The sequence below is a fragment of the Gambusia affinis genome, linkage group LG09 (genome assembly GCF_019740435.1).
Source record: "Gambusia affinis linkage group LG09, SWU_Gaff_1.0, whole genome shotgun sequence".
In the NCBI taxonomy this organism is placed as follows: Eukaryota; Metazoa; Chordata; class Actinopteri; order Cyprinodontiformes; family Poeciliidae; genus Gambusia; species Gambusia affinis.
Genome location: NC_057876.1, coordinates 5,490,475 through 5,511,553, shown reverse-complemented (window position 1 = coordinate 5,511,553; position 21,079 = coordinate 5,490,475). Strand labels below are relative to the sequence as shown.

The 21,079-nt window shown below is 42.9% G+C and overlaps 1 protein-coding gene across 2 annotated transcripts in view; it reads right to left on the bottom strand.

Annotated features, from left to right (window-relative positions):
- Nucleotides 1–1,534: 1,534 nt before the first annotated feature.
- The window catches only part of pigg (phosphatidylinositol glycan anchor biosynthesis class G), an 88,407-nt gene continuing 68,862 nt past the window's right edge, over nucleotides 1,535–21,079 (bottom strand). Inside the window, exons 12-14 of one of the 2 annotated variants that reach the window (XM_044127417.1) lie at nucleotides 18,045–18,208; nucleotides 7,293–7,504; nucleotides 1,535–2,158 (exon numbers count right to left, since the gene is read on the bottom strand). In XM_044127417.1, the coding sequence (XP_043983352.1) occupies nucleotides 2,148–2,158; nucleotides 7,293–7,504; nucleotides 18,045–18,208 (387 nt within the window). In that variant the 3' untranslated portion in view covers nucleotides 1,535–2,147. Of the gene's footprint in view, nucleotides 2,159–3,798; nucleotides 5,176–7,292; nucleotides 7,505–18,044; nucleotides 18,209–21,079 lie in introns of those variants that run through there. The other variant, XM_044127416.1, reaches the window with a different exon arrangement.

Sequence of the window (21,079 nt, the reverse complement as noted above, 5' to 3'; positions counted from 1 at the left end):
TCCGTCCTGCCAGCAGATTTTCCCACCTGAGCGGTGGCTCTCTGTAGCTCCCACAGAGCTCCCATGGGGCCTCGTGGCTGCTGCTCTGAGTAACGCTCTCCTTAGCCACGCTGAAAAAATGAGAATGGACCTCCAACTAAAAGAAGAAGCCCGTTAATTTGCTGCACGCAACCAAATTTAAATTTGTCAAACTTGCTCTGGTTACGTTTGTCCAACAGGACAACTTCATACATTTACTTGGACGACCTGAATTTGATTACTAGTAGCAGAGGAGCTCAATTTATTTCTAAGTCGGATCACCAGTTTTCGTTTTTCGGTGTAGACGGATGGCCAACGTTTGGGTGGGTGCGCTGTCCCAACACCCTGGTCCCCATTTCCAGATGATGGATTTGATGATAGTCAAAGCTCAGGATTTCTCTACCCGTCTGTTCTGCTCCTGATGGGAGAAGACGATCAGATACGCGGGGAAAATTACTAAATTGTTTGCTACTCCTCATAATCATCAAACATCACATTAAATACTGATAAGCTCCTTCTTTGTGTGAGTAAATTAAGAGGATAGTAAGATGTTGAAGGTCTATGACTGCATTAGAGAGGCGCTGCCTCAGTGCGGAGGGATCAAGGATTAATGCCTGAGGAGGCTTTTAGAAACACTCCAGAAAAAGGGCTGTAAAGGATAGAGACGGGGAGAAAGGTGGAAGCAGTGACCCCAAACTGCGAAAGTGGAGAAAATGGATGGTTGTGCTCAACATATATACTGTACATTAGAGAGGCTCCACAAATAGCTGACGGGCGCGTTTCTTAAAAAAGTCACACACTCGGATTTCGACAGTGACCTCAGGATGGAGCCGAATGTGCTGGGGGGGGGAGAAAAAGAAAAAGGGATTTATAGGAAACATATAAACAACTGAATCCATCTCTGTGTCACATTTCAGGACAATAAGCACATCATCTCTGGTGCATCATCCCGTTGGAGGGTTTTTAGCGCGGACTCCCACTCAGAAGCAAGAAAAGCGTGGAGCGTGTTCTTCTGTCGCCGATGCCCGGCTCCTGGAGGCACAAAACGATTATTTAGTGGGTGGATAAAATGGACCATCGCTAAGTTGTCATCCTCCTACTGGACTACGGCGCTTTGAAACGCGGCAGCTTGACGGCGTCTCGTTCCGTCTCACCAAATCAGAAGGACACACGCCGGTGAAAACTTTGTGAGCGTCACAGCCGCCCGCTTCCCAGAGCGGGACCGAGGCTGAAGACAGATGGCCTCCATCCAGGCTGTGCCAAGACCGAAGACAATTTAATGGCCGGCAAATCAACGAGATCACTTGAGGGAAAATGGGCGGATTCTTATTAAAACGTCTAAAAGACGTGGATGTTGGGGCTGAAATCGGGTCCGTCGTTTTCCCAGGAGATAGAAATCAGTGGAAGAGACCCGAGGTATGAAAATGATCGACTTCAATAATCATGAGAGAAAGGACTTCATACATGTGATTTTAGAGAAATAACTCACATTTATTCCATTAAATGAAAAATGGTACTTATCCTCAGACATGGAGGCAGGTAGAAAGATCGACTTTATTGAGATGAACACGTAAAAACCAACAGAAACAAATCGACAGACGACACACAAACAGCACAAGTTGCATAGTTTCTATTAAAATGACAGAAAACAAAATGAAGCGAGAAGGATTTTGCCTGCTCGTTGAAGAAGAGTGCTTTGCAAACATGCTTGTTGTGGTACAGTTGACACCATCACCTGGAGGCCCTGCATGAAACTAAACCAAACTAAACCTCGTGGTTAACAACACGAAAATAAACGCTTCTTCCTCTGAGGAGGGAATCTAGAAGCAAGTAAAGCAGAAGCCGAGACGATCGACACGACGAGCGAGAGCTTTTAGCCACGTGAACGAAACAATTATTCCGATCCATTTCACGGGCTGCTGGGTATTTTAGATACAGAAGAGCGATTTTGCACGCAGAGCGTCAGCCCCGTCAGATCCAAGGCTTCCCGCATCGCTGCAGATGGACGGGGGCTTACAGACGATCCGCTGGGGGGACGGGAGGGAAGAGAGGCCGTCTGTAAAACACCGGGTCGAAGATCTCCGTCTGCCGCCTGCGAGCTCAGCGTGTCGGCGAACCTCACTTTGCAGTCATTGTGGCTCTTTGGAAGAGAAATACAACAAGGTCGATCGGAAAAGCCCCTTTTATACAGAATCCACTGAAATAAAGACGCCAGTGAAGACCAAACTCCGTCCCCAAGAACATCACTGCCGGGTTCTCAGCTTCCGTACAGAACCGCACAGCTCCATTAAACGAAGCCGAGGCTTTTTTCATTTAGTGCAAGGACACTAATGAGATGCAGATGAATGTTACTCCATGCAGCATAATTCATCTTCAGCAGCAGAGAAACCCTCTGAGAAGCCTGGAACAACAATCATTTTTATGTCTTGCAGCAGTAAATCAATCTCAGCCCCAGAAAATAATATGCAGCTGTGTTCTAAATAACGACACTTAAGTAACGCTCTTAACTATGTGCTGTAGCTTTAACTTTCACACACGCTCACTGCAGGTTCACGAATGGATTAGAAACACCGACGGTGGAGGAAAATTGATCACATTTGCCCTCACTCAGAAACATGGGGAAAAAAGAATATTAGGCAGTTCAAGAAAAAAAAAAAGCGCAGCGTCTGCATTTTAGCTTACAAACTCAAATATTCAGTCAGGCAATGGATTTCGTTGACCATTGCCTTGACTGGGATCCCTATACCACAACGCTTCAGCAAACCTTCTTTCCAGTGTACTGCCTCTTTAAATTTAGCATTAGATGGTTGTCTGACAAACCATCTGCGCCAATGTGTCTGCAAAATGCTTGAAGAGTTAACTCTCCACTTAAACACTGAACATGTTCCAGGACAATCAGACAGACTGCTGTCCGTTCCACAGTTTCCCCTCGATATCTTGTTCTTGCCTCAGAATTAGCATCTCTAATGTCACTACAAGTTTTCTTTTGGATTAAAGTCTGGGGATTGGGTCAGCCTCGTCTGTTAACTCAATCCCCAGAGTGAGGAGAAAACCTCCATCTGCAACCAAGATGCTGCTGGTTTACTGGTGTGTTTTGAGGCTGCTAAACTTCTGAAGCCACTTCCTCTTAAGCATAAAGAACCAGTTATTGTGCAGTACATAAGCATGACAACAAATTAACATCTAGAGACATTGTTCCTTCAGCGACAAAGGTTTAAAAGATGTAAAAACTAATTAAAAGAAATCACAGTAAAAGTATTTTTTTCACAGCGAAAATGCGCGGTCAATGTTTGGCGAATGTTTGGTCCGAACGTTAAACGTTTCTTGACTATTGTCTGACTGGGATCCTTATATCTCAACGCTTCAGCAACCCTTCTTCCCAGTGTACTGCCTCTTTAAATTTAGCATGAGATGGTTGTCTGACAAACCATCTGCGCCATTTTTTCTTAAAGGCAAACAATGACGTCTTTGCCAACATGTCCATACTTGGTTTGGAGCAATGGGGTTCTGTTGGGGCTACTTGCCGATACCTTTGGTTCACAGAGGCATCTCAACTCACAGGTAACAGTAGATGTTCTTTGATCATTGACTGATCAGACACACCCTTCAACCTACCAGGATGGTAGTTTATTGTTTTCTTCCACGTCTTTCTGGTTTTGGTTGTATTTTTCAAGCATTTGAGATTATTTTAAGTAAGCAGTTGATTGTTTTCTGCATTTCTTTATACGCTTTTCTGTCTCCAGTGAAGTTTTTAATCAAAGTTTGTTCTCTTGAACAATGTCTGGAACAACCCATTTTATTCAGATGCTCTATAACCCGGATGTACAACATTTACTGTTTGACACCAGTTTGTTCATCATGACTGTTGGTTTTTCTATTCCTTTATGGTTTGCCATGATAGTAACTGATGTGACTGGTGGTGTTGTCCTTGAACGTCACATTTAGGAGAACTCCGTAGCATCTGTGTGGATTAGAAGCTCAGTTTGGAAAGACAATGCAGAGCCTGTCGGACAGAGATGTGGAGCATACCGAGCACTGACACACTAATCCTCAGAGTCATGTAGATTATTATCTGGCTCATAAACTATTTATGGCAGACTTTGTTTGAAGTCTGGCAGAGATTCCCTGTTGAGCCAAAGAGCGGAAAAGGCACTTGACAGTAGCATTCTGTCGGTTTAGAAAAAGGCCAAATTAACTTTGAGCTCTCAACTGAACGTGTCTTTCTCTCTGACGGAGAGGACCCGACCCGCAGTGATCCATATGCAGCGCGTCTTCCCGCCGCAGACTCTCTGAACTCCGGCGGAAATCCTGCCGCGTGTCCAGGGACATTTGCATTCTGTCTGTCGGTCCCAGTCAAGGTGAGCCACGGCGAAAACTGAAGGCCTGAGCTACATCCGGACACGGCGGGAATCTGCGCAGGAGCGAACGCGCCGAACGTCCCCGGGCGCGATGTCGCGCCTGTGGCGGGCCGGCCTCGTCGGGGAACTCTGCCTCGTCGGGGAACTCTGCCTCGTCGGGGAACTCTGCCTCGTCGGGGAACTCTGCCTCGTCGGGGAACTCTGCCTCGTCGGGGAACTCTGCCTCGTCGGGGAACTCTGCCTCGTCGGGGAACTCTGCCTCGTCGGGGAACTCTGCCTCGTCGGGGAACTTTGCCTCGTCGGGGAACTCTGCCTCGTCGGGGAACTCTGCCTCGGGCGAGAAGTTGTTCCGCAACGCAGGCGAGCCGAGTGACGAGCGATGAGGGTGGGAACAATCGGCTTCTCTGCCTGGAGCTGAAACGCCGCAAACTGTTGCATCTTTCAGCTCGATCTTTTACTTCTCCCTTATTTTATTTATTTTTTTGCTCAGACCTCAAAGGGCAGGGGGTGAGGGGTTGTAATCAATGCGGAGCTCTGAAGGAGTCGCAGATGGTCCTTCACATCACCGATGCCAACAGAAATAACAGTTCAGATAGTGTTAGTTTCTGCTTCGTGTGTTGCTCCTTGGCTCGGCAGCTGCTCTCATTACTCAAACGATGCCCACAGTTCCAGGACGGGGAGAGGCTGGGTCACTCGGGCAGCTCTGTGAGCAACTTGGATCAGTGTTGGGAATAGAGGTGAGCGTCACCGTTTCACCGCTCCGCTCGTTGCTTTGGATCGAAGTCGCCTCCCAGTTTGGCTTTGGTTTATGAGCGTGACGGAAAGAACACAAAGATCGGACAGTGAAAAGGTTCAGTCAGAACTCGGGTGAATTTTGCAAACAGAGAAAAATTAATAATAAAGAATAAATGATTAACGTAAAAATAAAGCAGAAAATGGCCCTTTTCCGCCCTTTGGACGTTGACAGTAACTGAGAATACTTGCAAAAGTATTCATGCCATTTAAACATTTTTTCCATTTTGTCATGTTAAAGCCTCAAACTTCAAGGATTTCATGAGACAGAACAGCACATGTATAGCTATGAAGTAGAACAAATATGCTTTTACAAAGTGTATAAGAAATAAATATCTGGACAGTTTTAAGCAGGGTCAGATTTACAATGAACCGGAGAAAGTTTTGGTCCTTATTTTCAAATACGTATTGTTTATATTCATAAAAATCTCCAAAATATTAATAGACCTCACCTGACATGGACCAATGAGTGTAATATAAATTACAAGGTTTGCAAAACATGCATTCATTACAAAAAATAAATAAATCAGTGGCGCCCTCAAACAATTGGGGCCCTGGGCTAGTGCCCTGTAAGCCGTTTCTCCAGTCTGGTCCAGATGGAGCTGGTATTTAGGCCCTCTTTAACTGTGAAATCCTAAAATAAAATCCAGACTAGAAGGGCATTATCTAGAGGAGCAGTCAAGAGTACCATGTGGACTCTGGAGGAGCAGTAGAAACCCTCAGCTCAGGTGGAAGAATCTGGGAGTTAACCACAAGAAGTTAACCCTACAGTTCACCCCAGAACCGGTGCCACATGTTGGGTCAATAGTGGCCTTGTGGATCTTTGGTGTACTCAGATGAGGTCAAAATAGTTTGAAAGTTTTAGTTGACAGGAGAATGGATGTAATCTCAAACACCCCACATTTGGAAGCATTGTGCTTTTTGGTAAATGCATTCCTCACCTTTTTCATTTGTATCTGAAGGAAATTTAGAAAAAGTAGTCAGTCTATTGCATAAAAATGTGGAATTAATTTAACTTGATTAGGACAGTACACATTAATCAACATCACCGCATTTCATGGCAGTGCAAATATGCAGAAATTAAGTAGCCAAGTCTCACCTTTTGTCCTAATACAAGTAAACAGTCCCAACAAAACCCATGACAGACTGAAACACTTAGGAGGAATAAATGAATACTTCTGGAATGAAGTGCAACTCTGACAGCTGTGTGCTCTCCAAGAGAGCTTCCTAAACAACCACCACCGAAAATGCTCAACTTATGCAATAATAATAGTAATAATAATAATAATAAAAAAGAAAACTGGAGATTAATCAATTATCCGTGATGCATGTTACAAAAACCTCTACAGAGAAATGACTGCAGTGTCTTTAAAACTCCCACTCTGCGATCCTGTGTTCCTCCCGCGCAGCTATTTTCATTAACGCTGCCTGATTAGAACCGTTTCTAGAGCTCCGTGTAGGCGGACGCAGGCCGAGGCCGTCTGACATCTCGCTCACGCTCGCCTCGGCCCCTCTGCACCTTCAGGCCCGAGGCGGCACAAACTCCAGAGGAGGAACCCCTGTCGGTCCGTCACAGCGGGATATCTGGCTGGATTAATAATCCAGTATCAGTGTTGGGGAGTGAAGGACGCAGCGGGACCCCGAATCCCCACACATTTTAACTGGAAAACTGTCGTGATCGATCCCGTTACTCTCACCTCTGATCAAGAAGCGTCCGGAGCCCCGGGGGGAGCCGACAGTCTCGACTTCAGGCCGCTGCGCTTTCAGGCGGGACGAGCCCGGAGGACGCAGGTCGGCATGAGAACAGGTAAACACACGCCGCTACCCCAGAAAATACAACTTCAAAGTTCTCCAACAGCCCGATTTTATTCTGCACCTCCAAGTGCGGCATATCTCAGAGAGAAGAGATATGGCCTCTTTCCACAAGTTACATCACATTTTTATTCTTCCTCAACCATTTCCTCCCCCCCCACACCCATCTTTTAGAAATAGAAACATATTTAAATATATCACTGAGAGAACATCTATTCACAGCGCGAGGAGATGAAGAGCAGGAGTCGACTGGACCGCGGCAGTCCGAGGGGGTCTGCGTCCGACCCCGCCCCGCCTCCCACTAGGACTTACTGGAGCCGGGACTTTGCTCCATGGTGATGAAGACGAGACACACTCCCGCACTCAGCAGCAGCTGCATGGACTCGTACAGCAGCTTGGGCGAGAAAACGCTCCAGATGAAGAGGTGGTAGCGCAGGGCTGTCACCAGGACGATGTAGGCGGCGGCCGGCACCGACCTCAGCAGGGCCAAGCAGTAGCAGCCGTGGCCGACGGCGACCGGGCTCCTGTGGGGAGAAGAGGACCAATCAGAGAGGGTTGCAGTTTCTGGGTTTCGTTTTCTCTCTTTCTGCAGGTCAGTGGCTGACTTCTGACTTTGTGGTCTCTCTATGCTACTTTCTCTCCTTCGCTTTTTATTTTTTAGCAAATCTGTGTCCATTAGGTTTGAAATGAACCCAAAGCAACTTCTAATGAAGTTTCATACATATATCAAGTGGAGCATCATGGCAAAAATATTTGAAACTGAAATTGTGAATTTGAAATTTTCAGTTTTTTTTTTTTGTAGAAACGTATTTAGCTGTTTGGCCGAAATTCCCTCCATCCGCTGGCCCCAATACGTCATCGTAGTCGATCACGTGACACGTGTGCTGCAAGAAACGTTTCCATTGCAGTTTGGCGAAAAGCTGAAAAACCACGTCAAAATCTTTTCATCTTTTTTCTTAATTTTGTTCTTAATTCCATTGAGCAAATTTATTTCCCCAACTCCAATTTGCGGAACCCAACGGTCCGTGGAAATGCAGCTTCTGATCCCAAACAGAGAGCCAAAGAAACCCCCCGACGGACTTCTGAGAAAGAAAACGAAGCCTGCGATGCGTCTTGAATCCAACCGACAATCTGTTGAAAGAACTAAGACCATTGGCGATGTGGCTGGTTGAGCGCCGAGGCGTGCAGAGCAACAGCTTGCCAAACAGAGTGAGGACAGCACGGTAACAGTTGAACCAGCGCATTTTTATTTATCTTTTGTATTCTTGTGTACAGCAGATTAATAACGGCTGGAGGTGTTGCTCACTGCTTGATTCATTGTTGGTCAGAGTCAGTGTGGATGTGAACGTATCTGTCCTCCTCCGAGCTCGACGACCTGCCGTCTTTTCTCAGGAGGCGACACGCAGCTCCTCCCCCTCGGCCGGGACGCTGCCGGCTGGGATCAGCTGCAACCCTCTGCTAATTTACAATAGTGTTTCTGGGATGGATTTTAGGTATGAACACACACAGGAAAACTTTGCGTTTGGCTTTACGTCCTCCGCTCCTAATCTCCTGGCTGCGTCTCGTCGTCTCCTCCTGCTGGTTTTAAAGTCATTAACTTCCTAATCAGAATTTGCCGGCAATTTGCATTATTGTGGGAAGATAATTGGATCAGACTCTCTCTCTCTCACTCTCTCATGTGTGTGTGTCTGTGTGTGTGAGAGAGAGAAATATGAGTTATGCCGTTCACTGTTAATGATCAAACAATCTTTCATGAATTAGATTGAGACGTCAAGCAGCTTAGTGCGTCTTTGCTTTCCATCAAAGTTTTTCATCCTCTGGAAGTTTGTCCTCTAGTCGGCTGCCTTGTTCTCCTCTCTATAGGTTTTGAATTTATTTTTTATTTTCTTATTATGCTCTATCTGGCAGTGTGGTGCTCAGATGTCACTGCGTTCTCATTGACCATATAATTGCGCAAATTGGAATTAGAAAAATACATTTGATTAATGGAAACACAGCAATAAAAAATAAAAAATAAAAAAGTTTTTTGATAAAGAGTTTGGCAGCTGAGATCAGGTGGTTTTTCTGCTGTGTCAAAATTTGCGTTTTTCACAGAACTGCGGTGAAAATGTTTTTTTCGCATCACACAAGTTGTGACCAATTATGATGGCATGTCAGGATCATTGTGGATAGAGAAAAGACGAGCAAATTTCAGCCAAAAACAGGACATTTTCTGAGTTTGGAAAGTTGAAAATCTAGAAAAAAATCCAGAAATTATTAAAAAAAAAAAAAAAAAAAAGAAGTAGAAATTTATGAATTTGAAAAGTTGACAATTTGCTTAAAAAAAACAAAACTGAAATTTTGAGATGTCCGTAATTTCCAAGAGAAAAAAATTTGGAAGTCGTTAATTTTCAACTTTTGACCTGTATATTCACATCAATTCGTCCAACCAACTAGCTATAAATTTATATAAAAAATACTGACACAAAACAGCCGGCTAGCTAGTCAGGCTACGTTAGCCGCGAGCGTCTGAGTGCGACTCAAACGTTTGCCTGACAGACAAAACTTAAGACCTGAGATTAAAGTATTTAAGGCATAAAGTCTTAAAAATTAATTTAAGACATTATAAGGCCTTTATTTTTGATACATAAATTTAAGAAAAATAATTTAGGAGATCATTTTAATTAAATAATTCCTTTATATTTTAGGGGAAAAAAAGTACTTTCATTTGTAGATAAGGTATTTTTCCCCATCTTATAATTAAAATGATCTAAAAGTAGAAATTGCATTTTTTTTCATCAATATTATGAACTTATTTATTTAAAATTAGCTCCTGTTTCCATCTGAAAAGTGACCTGTAAGTCATTTCACATTATAACACAAAGCTTAATTCCTGAACTTCATTGATTTTTGTCTCTATGTATGGATTACTTTGGTGGTTACCAAACACACGATGAAAATCTCATGTCAATATCCGCATTAGAAAAAGATTTACTATGAAAATGTTGATGTGTTTAAATTATTTTTTTTTAACCTGATCTGACGGAGGAGGTAGTAATCTAACAGCATGAGTCGAGGCTTCCTGAGATCCCGTCCTGACTGAAACATGGAGAGCACAGGTTCCTCTGGAGAGGATAAACGTTGGTCCACATGGTCAGCCCCAGGAGTTCAGAGTTGTGCCGACTGCTACTGTTCATTTCTAACAAAGAACAAAGTGCTGACACAGCACACCCACAGCTAAAAGACCAAACAAAAAAAGGGGATCAAAGGGATTTTTTTTCTAGTTTTAGTCGGGGACTTCAACCATCTGGACATTTGTAGCTTTTCCCTCTAGCAGATCTTTACAAGCGCAGGGGAAACGGTGTGTGTAACAACAGACACGAGACCTGCAGTGCCGCGTCCTGCTCTTTTTCTTTCTTTTTTTTTTTTGTGGGCATCTTTGATCACGGCTGCATCCTGAGGGTTCCTCCTCACTGGTCCGCGGCCTAAACAAAGCACAAGCCCACTCAAAGGACCAGGACCACCACTTCTGTTCTAAACGGAAAAGGCCGATGCTTCGAGGAACATGAGCGAATCTGTTTGCGAGGACATCAGAGAAGACGCCGGCGATTAAACAAACATGGGTGGGGATCGATATCTGGCCCGATCAGGAAGTCAGGAGAACACACAGGCCGAGGTTTATTCCACAGCCACTACACGAGAAAAAGGAAAGACAAATAAAAGAGCAAAGAACAAATCTACTCCAGAAATTCATAGAGTCCACCGGGGGAGTCGGGAGTACGTGCGAGGTCATCCAGACCGCGATTAGCTGCAGAAACCGAGACATCCTTCATGACCGGAATATATTCTGATCTCACTGCGGAGCGGGAACGGCTCCACAGGCTCAGGGAGGCCGGCGGTTCGGCCTCGGCCTCATGTCCGTCCCCGTGTTTACCCGGAGGACGGGGACGGAGTGGAGGTGAAGCCATCAGCCACTAAAACTTATTTCAGGTGAAGGCTACACAAAGCTCCACAGCATCATAAATGCATCGTGGCACTGCGGAGGCCGTCACCAGTGCTGTAGAAATGTGGAGCAGAGACATTTCTTATCAGTAATTATGCCATATGGAATATGCAATCCAGATTTTTGGATATGATCTGGCAGTAGCTGCGTTTTCATTGCAATTTGTGCGCAATTTGACATTTTGAAAGTAAATTCGCTTAAAGGAATCACACCAATTTTGACTTTTTGATGAGTTTTGCTGCCAGGATGAGGATGTTGGTCATATAAACATTTATTTATTTTAAAAAACACTTTTTTGTGGCACAGAAGTCACACAATCAACAACTGGATACTGCTACTGGCAGAAACCACAAAGAAGAAATCAACAGGAAGTGGTCAGAGGATGATGTTTTTAAATAATTTATCGCATAAAAAAAGTGAGATTTTAATCGCGTTTTTTATTTAACAAAAACGTCACAGTTGTGAAACTCTGGTTTTCTATGACATTAGAAAAACATTGAGGAACCTTGTCTTTGTCCATTTGTAATGGAGACAAAGCTAATGACGATAACACTCCCATCCACAGGGTGGCAGCAAACACAGATTCAACAACAAGTTTCAAAGCAACTTAGTGAGGAGAGAAATATTGTTTTTGTAAATGTGGATTATCTATCTAACAAAAACTGAGTCAACATTCTCTTCTTCTGTGTAAACATATCAGCACATTATCGCCCCCTAGGAGGCTGTAGTGAAAACGGTATGTGTGATTGGAATGCTTTGTTGGCATTTTCCATGAGGTTGAAGGTATGCCAAGCCCTTAAAACCTAAAGAAACTGCTTGTGTTCCACATAAGACAACAATCTGAGGAGATCTCCATAAATAAACAAAGGAGTCAAGTTGACAGACAGACAGAAGAAAATGTCCAGGTCTGTCAAAAACCTCCCAAAACCCTGTGGACAAATGTGCTATGGCATGTTAAACCCCAGACTTAAACTTTTTCTGACCGGCTAAAGGTTTTAACACCCATCAGTTCTGGTGCTGAACCTTCAGGTGGCTGTTAGGAAACTGAATTATATTCTTTTAAACCTGACAGGGAGCCTTGAAGTCTTTAGAAGAGAATATTGGGTTTCCTCACAGAGAAATCTGAGGAACTTCAGGTCCAATAAAGAGGTCAATGTTATCAGATTAATATGTGGGACGCAACAGATCTCTAAAAAGATGACCAACAAATTTAAATTTAAATCAAAAGGTGGTTTAACCAAGTATTAGTTTAAGGAAACTTCTTAAATTCTTTTATTGCCAATTTTTCCTTGAAATTACAGGGATGGAATGAATGATCCAATATATCGATACCAAGTTGGTATCAGTATCGGATCAATATCAGTGTGCTGAGGTTGGTACTTCAGTTTCAGATTCCATCTCAAACTTGTTTATTTTTTGTATCGTAGTTTCTCAACCCGACCTTAATTTTGTTTTGTTTTGATTTGATTTGGTCACAAACTACATTTTTCACAGAAATTATGTTGATGTTAGTAAAACATTTATAGCTATAAACTCTGTCCAAATTCAGTTGTAGGTTTGAAGAAAATAATTCAAGCAAAGATCCACACTGCAAAAACAAAAAATCTTACCGAGTGTTTTTGCTCCACTTTCTAGTGCAGCTACATTAGTGCGCTTGAAATAAGTCAACATTAACTTACAAGCAACTTCTCAGCAAGAATCAGGAGCTTGTATTAAGTGAATAATTCCTGTAATATTGATAAAGAGATACCAGTCCCACTGGCAGATTGTTTCACTTTTGACACATTAAAATGTCAGCTAAGCTAAATAAGCTAAATAATCCAGTGGAACTAGTACGGCTTTATCAATATTACAGGAATTATTCACGTAAAACAAGCTCCCAATTATTGCTGAAAAGCTACTTGTAAGTTAGTTGTGTTTTATTTCAAGCCTACAAAAATGTTTGAACTAAAAACTTGAAAAAAAAAAAAAAAAGAACTTGGTAAGATTATGTTTTTTCAGTGTACTAAAGCACCAAAAGGTGAGAAGTTTAATATGTCAAACTTTGTTAAAAAGTATCAGTATCGCTATTGACGATACGGCCCCAGTATTTACTTGGTATCGATAAGGAAACAGGCGGTATCTCACACCTCTAGTGATTACTGTCGATTATCGCCACACCCTGAGCTCCACTGGTCAATCCATGTTGAAGGTTTGGATGCAATTTCGCCGTTTTTTTCCACGTTTGAATCCAGTCGTGTGTGTGTGTGTGTGTGTGTCAATCTGATGCCGATTGGTGAGACACACACTCTGCACTGATGAGTCATCATGACAGCAGGAGGTAAAAGAACCTGTGGACCGGCGCCGAGTAAACAACCTCTGCATCAATGCGTTGGAGGGGGGGAAGCAGAAGAAGAGGCTCCACTGCCTCTCCCCTCTTTTATCGAGGAGGCGGTGGTGGAAATTGTCTCCCGTTTTTAAGTAACTCATGGAAAAAAGAAGAAGAAGAAGAAGAAAAAAAAACCCCCCGATGCAGAGCGAGAGTCATAAAGAAGGCCCATTAGCAACCGAGTATCCTCAGGAGTCTGAAGCAAACTGTCCTCACAGCACTCCGGTATCGATGGGAGTTTTTACCCCGCTGGAAGCTGAAGTGCACCTTCCCCCTCCTGGAACAGGAAGTGCTCTGCTGCTGACAGGAAGGCTGCTTTCAATCTGCACAAACAAGTGACACAGCAGGCGCCGGAGAAGGTGCGCCGCACACACACAAAATCTTACCAAGTGTTTTTGGCCTCGTTTCTAGTGCAGGTGTGTTAGTGCACTTAAAGTAAAAAAATTATAACTTATGAGTAACTTTTCAGCAAGATATGAGTGCTTGTTTTAAATCAAGAATTCCTTAATTTTGACCAAAAAAAAGTGATTATTTTAGATTATTTTACTGATAAATAGATATTTAATCTCCCAGTGGAACTAGTACTAGTACAAAAAGAACAGTAAAATAAAATAAAACGCAGAATACTGAGCATTTTAGAGAAAATACCTAACAGAAACACTCAACACATCACCATCAAACTATCATAACTCTGAGGCAATCACACAAACAGAAGTGTCTGTTTCCAAGGAAGATCTACCTAAAACTCAAAGCTCTTTTCTCATTAAAACTAATTTTTTCCACATAATTTAAATGTTTGTTGTTTTTTTGGTAAAATTGCATCTTTATTCTGCTCATATTGTGATTGTATCCCCATATTTAAGCAGAAATGTTCGCCTTACTGCTCTGACGCAGAGCTCACAGAAGGCATGACTGTGATGAAAGCCTCTTTTTGAAAACATTTTCCCTCATTTCTTTTTTAGAAAAGGAAGCATCAAAAAGCATCCATCAAAATCGGAAATCGGAAATCGACTCTGGTAGGAAAATCAATTTTTAAATATCGCCAAGCACAAAAAAACCCAAAAACAAACTACTAAAAAACTGAAAACATAACATTAGATATTTCTAATCCAATCCAATCTCAATGCAGAGGCTGAAATTAGATATCAATTGATCAGAAGTCCTGCTACGATCAATACATCAAAAACATGACATCACGTTCCATCAATTCCTACCTTTCCGCCACAATCGATGAGTTCAGTCATCAGTTCAGATTGGATTATTATCGACTCTTTTCCCAGCTGTGATGTCAGCCCCGTCGCGCCTCGGTGAGTCCGGTTCTGCTGAACCAAAACTCCCGGAGTCCGCCGAGCCGCAGCTGAAAGTTTCCTCTGGTGAGTCACTCCAATAACTCCTACTGAGTCACGAATGTTTTATAATCTCTTTGAGCTGGTCTCAGTCTCATCCGTTTTCTTTTCTTTTTTTAACCAACCCACTAAACCAGATGCACGACAAATATCGCGAGTTTCCACCTTTACAAAACAACTTGAACGCTCTAAGAAGCGCTGAAACTCAACGGAAAACCGATGCATAATAGATACGGTGAGTAAAACCCACTCACTGTGGATCTGCCACTGGCTTTTCAAGTATTTTATTTTTTTTTTAAACAAACAAAACTTGAATGAAGCAGTTAAATATTTCCTTTTCTCGCTCAGGTTCCTGTCGGAATATGAAGTCTTTCGCAGACGAAAGCAACGATTTGTTTAAGTAATGACACAGCATGAAGGAAACCAGCAGAGCGGCCGTTGATCCAGAACTTCCACCTCTCCTCCTTTATGGTCAATCTGCTGATGCGGCAGAGTGAATCCTTAATGAACTCGGACTATTTTTTGTTTCATCCGTCACAATACCTACTGAGTGCACAACGCTGCCGGGGAGCACTGCGTCGCGAGTAATAAGGGATAATAAGGAGTGACGCTCTCTTTTTTTTGCCCGCCGCTGTAATCTGGCGTGTAACGTATTAAAGCTGGATTTAATGTGATGTGTGCCGGGAGAGGAAACGCGGGAAACTTCCTGCAGTCGGGTTGTGGAGGCAGCCGCGTTCAGGGGACGACTCGCTAAATGAAACCGATGGTCAGGGTTCTGATGAAACCGCAGAAGACGGCAAATCTCCAAGAATCTGATCTGCAGCAGAGAGGAAAGGCCTTTGGTTCTAGTGCTTCTACGGTTTCCTTTTCCTCAAGTGACTCTCAGACATCCGACAATTTTCATGCCACAACTCTGAACTTTTGCCTTCAAACTCCATCGAGCGACGCAGATTTGGGTTGATGTTACTGGAAGGATCGTCCACTCATCTTCAATGTGCACGAGACGCTCTCTTATCCAGTTGAAAGAGGAAGTCCGGTGGCAGGGCAGTCCACCAGCAGCCCAGTGTTTGTGTATTAAAAAATATTAAAAGTAAAAAAAAAAAAAAAACTTTAGAGGTGCACGAGACGGCATTATTTTTTAGAAATAATAGTGTGCGAGGCCAACAGGGGAGGTACAAAACGACGCTATTGGTGCACACGGCTCATCGAGTCATCCAATAAATAAAAAAAACATGGGGGAGCAAGTAAAGCCTGGTGGCCCGCCAGACTTACAACACACAGCACAGAATATACCTTCATGAAGCCATACTGGCCAGAAGTTACGCTCAAAAATGACCCAACATGTGACAAGGACTGAAACAATTCATCTTGATGAATCGATTCATCGACAACCACTGGAGTTGAGATCTTAAAAACGGACTGAACACCACCAACATATTCAGAGCAGAGCCTAAGCTAAAACTGATACAGAAAGTTTAAGGCTTTTAAAGGATGTGCCGACACTCTGAAGGAAAAGATAACAGCTGGATAAACAAAAGGATGAAAAGCTCAAAAAGACAAGACATAGAAATGAGTGACTAGATGGACAGACAGACTGATGGACAGAACCTGTGGGTCCAGCTCACCTTGCGCCAACACCACCGGTGCTGAAACGCTTTGTTGATCAGACCAGAAGTCTGCAGCCTCTCATTTCGGCTCCTGGCATTTTAAAGACTGACTGACTCATTTCACACCTGGAGCATCTTTGTCTCCATTTTAGCTTCATTTTAGTTTTGGCGTTCGGCATCAGAACAGCTGCTAGGACAGATTCAAGCCTCATCACTCAGCACTGTGCATGGGGGCCCTCATGCTGCAGGAGAGCCCTGTTTATTGGCTGCGTGCACACACACACACACACCCACACACACACACACACACACTTACCTAGCTACTGGCCTCTCTCTAGATGAGGCGCTGTGCTCAATGATAACCTTTGTGTTATTCTTTGCTATAAAAAAAAAAAAATCATATTTTTCAGAAAATCTTTGTAGAATTTAAATTGAGGCTACTGGGAAAATCTGAAGTGTGAATCTCAACAGTTCAGTGTGTCTCAACTGGAATGAATGTGTTTTGTTTTTCCTCATTCAGTCAGTTATGTTTAAATAATCGCAGCTCCCCACTCCACCCATCATCCTCCACCACCTCCACACACAACTTAGCAGCCGTGGCTTATAGTCCGTTCAGTGGAGACGCCAGAGAACAGGCAGGTGTTTTTTTATTGTTTTCTCCAGCTGTGTGAAACATAAAGTACCATTAAAGTGGCATAAAGTGGCGACAAGCTGCTTTTCGGTTGGGTGAGCAAAGGCTGCCACACTTCTTATGCTCACAAACACAAACTGGAGCCGTTTGGAAATATTTTGGTAGCCAAAAAAAGCAACAACACAGAGTTTCAAATAAAGTGTGCAGCTGTAGCCTCTTAATTCAGGTAACAGAGAGAAAAAAGAAGAGAATGAAGGAAGAAAAGATAGAAAACACAAAAGGAGGGCTTGAGCAGCTCAGTCGAGTAGCCGTTCTAGTATTTTGGGGATTTAAAGTCGGACAAAAAACAAAGCATGGTGCACAGCAAACGGTGTTGAGCGCATGCCGGGGAATACCAACAATCTGTTTTACAACCTGAACCAGAACCAGTGGAACCCAGGCAAGAGAAAACTGCTCCAGCACGGAAACGATCACTGGTTTATCTGGTGAGTGGTCAAGATAACGAGCCAAATCTTAAATGTATGTGTGACATATAAAAGAAGAAGAGATGCAGTGCTAATTGTCAGCACGACAAAAACTAGATAACAAGGTCAGGAAAAAGTTTTGGTAAAATAAAACAGAGAAGTAGGTCAGCTATGCTAGCTTGACTTTGACAACCGTAACATGTAGATGAGCTGCAGAATTTGGCGTTTGGGCTCACATCGACTCCGACGGATCATCGGCAGAGTGGATGTTTACATATATAAACTTTATGTGAAAAGTTCATAAGGATTAAATTATCTTCTGAGCTGATATAACCCAGATTCAGAGAGAACTTCAACTGAAATTAAGAAGAAAATAAAAAGAGACAGAAAATCTTTTCCACAACTGCAACTTGGTTCATTCATTTTCTAACAGATATTGGAAGCAAGGTAACAGGGACTTTTAGCCTTAGAGTTTCACAGCAGAATAAATAACCAACCTGAACTTTAATTTCCTTTTTTTATTATTTATAACATTTAGTTGCAGACGCAGCTGAGATTTATGTGAAAAGTTTATACGTTTCCCTCTCTATCCATGAGAATCCTGGGGCTCCAGCGCCAAACACTTAAAAATCCCTGCCATGTATCGACCTTGTAAGTGACACTTACCTTTCTCTCTCCGAGCTCAGGTAGCAGACGAGGTGACAGGCCCAGAGCAGGGGACCTGCGTAAGTGCTGAGAGCTGTTAAAAAGATGGCAGGCGCTTCGATGTAGCTTTCCAGACCAACAAAGCCCACAGAAATGTCGACGGTGCCAATGTTGTTGGAGTTTCCCTGCGGGTGCACAAAGCAAACCTTTCAGAGCTCTGATGAGAGCGCAGAAATGACTGAGTACAGACAAAAACAAGAGCACACGATGATCTGTGGCTGGAAGCACTTAAAGGACGGACGACTCTTTTTAATTATCACTCTGAGATGCTGCCGACTTCCCGGCGAGCCAGTTGTTTTTGCGCGCAGCTCTGAGGAACTGGGCTGGAGGTTAAACCACTCAGGACAAATTGGAAATGTTCACTTGTATATTTGCCAACGACGACAAAACAGGGAGCGATCCTGACAAAAACATTTCCGAATCATATATATAGTGGAGAGCATATAAGAAACAAACCTCTAGAAAACCTGAAAGCATGAAAAAAAAAAAAAAAAAAGGAGATTCGCAATTGTTTCGAAGCAGATACAGATTTACAGCTACATTTCTCTAAAGCAAAAGCAGCATTTATTTTGCTTTAGAAACACAGGTGACCTATTACGCTTCCTTGAACAGGTCGTCATTTGGTTATATAAGACATGTTCATCACATATTTCTACACAAAATCATTCTGAGGTAATGAGATTTCATTCTGGTCACTTCTGGCCATCAGAAGAGACGTTTTATGGTGTCTGGTCACTTCAAATCCAGTGATGCTGGCCACGACCCCCAACTCAACATTTACACCCGCATGTGAAAACGGCTGCAAAGAGAGGCCCGAGTGGACACCGGGATATCTTTGAAAAGCAGAAGTGGAGCCTCCTGCAAAACCAACAGGAATGCAGCAAGTTGTTTCTGAATGATATGTCAACAACAAAACACTTGTCTTTTCCCGCGGCCGTTGTACAGCGGTTAAAAAAAGCTGAACAATGGCTCTTTTAATCGTTGCTAGGCGACAGCACAGTGCTCGTCTGTTGTAGCTTCACAATCAGAAGGTTTTTGAAACGGCTCATTTTCCAGACACCAAAAGAAACCATGAAGTTATTGTCACAAAAATGACGTGGACTGCTTTTAGAAGCAGTAGAGATCCAAATGCAAGTAAACAATCTCACAAAAAGTGAATTTTGCATAATAGCTCCCCTTTACCATCAATTTATTTCGGTTCAACAAATGTTCTCATCTTCTTGCCCTATCTGGCGCACCTTTACAGCTCCGTTTAAAATATTGCAATTAAATCCTTCCCCACCTAAGCCAAAACACACCACCACCTTTTTATTTTGATTTCAGCCGTGCCTCTGTCAGGAACGTTGGTTTCTCCCTTTTCCTGCACCTCAAACCGGCCAAACCTGTGAAGATCCGAACCAGACTCTCTCTGTCTGAACCCAAACGCGGCGGCGATCTGCCGGGCAGCGTCTCGCAAGCTAACAATTTCTTCTCCATCTGCGCGCACGTCTGTGATGAGGGAGGGAGAGGACGCAAACAGCTGGCTCGGCTTTAAACAAACAGTGGCTGTGAGTGAGCAGGTCGGAGGCTGCAGGTAGATGCTTCTCTTCTTGCTTTCTTGTTGGAAGTCCCACTGTTTTGCTTTCAGTGTCTTTTTTTTGTCTTTTTTCTTACAAACGGCAAATATTTATTGCTGTTGAAGATGTAGAAGAGCGAGATGTTTCAGAAGAAGAAGAAGTAAAAGCACCTCAAATGGATGATGCATCTGTTTGATGGAGTCTGTACCAGAGAGGGAGGAAAAGTGTGTGGGGGGGGGAAATGCAAATTTCTGCCTTTATTGCTGCTTTCCGCATCATCTGGTTTTCAGATGACAGATCCCAAGATGAAGTTTCACATTAGCTTTAACATTTTGTCATAATGGAGCTACAAATCTATATCAGTTTTATACTGATTTTATTACACAGAACACAAAGTTAAAATCCGGTTTTCTAAAGTCACCTGGAGAGAGTGCATGAAGCCCACCGCGGCGGATAAAGGATGATGATGTGGAGAGGCTACAGTCAGGTTAGGTTGTAAAGAAATCTGCTTTTGAACATTTCCTTTTGGTCTGTGTTGCAAACTGAAAAAGTTCAAGACAAGTGGAAACCTGCAGAAACTCGCTTGTCCACTTGGACTGATACACGGTGGTGGGAGAGTCGTGCTTTTCTCCACCAGGGACGGGGAAGCTTCTGATAGTAGAGGAAGCTAAATATACAACCACATATTGAGAATCTGCCACAAAACTTTGGGTATAATCCGACTTGTTTGGCTAGAAAGTCCAGTTTGTTTGGGACAGGGTGAATAGACTAAAAGAAAAAAGGTCCACCTAACATTATATTATATTATATTTTGATTGCGTAAAGCATTTTAAATTTCCTTGCAGATATACTGGCCTCGACTCTAAAAAAAAAACAACAAAAAACCTAATGAGGTCAGTTCAATTTGACCTTAGAGAAGAGAGCAGCTTCAGTAAAATGTTTGCTCATGTTAAACAGAATCAAATCATAATAATATTTTTCTACCAATGCAACCTTCAGCTGCTCTTTAATTACATCGTCACACTTAAAGTGGAAGAACAATAAAAGGCGAGTTAATCGTATTTTGTCCAGTAATCCCAACAACAAACCAAAGGCACTTTGAGAGGAAAAGTCTTTGCCTAAGTGTGTCATCATACATGTAAGAATCTATGAATGTTGAAAGTAAGAAAGTACTTACTGATGTTCAATCTAACCTTTCAAAACCTTTTAACCCATGTGTTGGAGACTAAAAGAGAATTTGGGGTCAGGCTCAGTAAAAAACAGGAAAGATTTCCACAAATGGAAGATGAAGACAGGATATAGCGAGCACTTTTGGAGCAAAGTAAAGGAGGATGGATCTGTCCTCACCCACTAGAATCAGTCTTTCTCTTAGAAAAAAAACTCTTAGCCCTAGGACTGTAAAATTTTTTTAAAGAATCAGCAGCTTGGATTTAAGGAAAG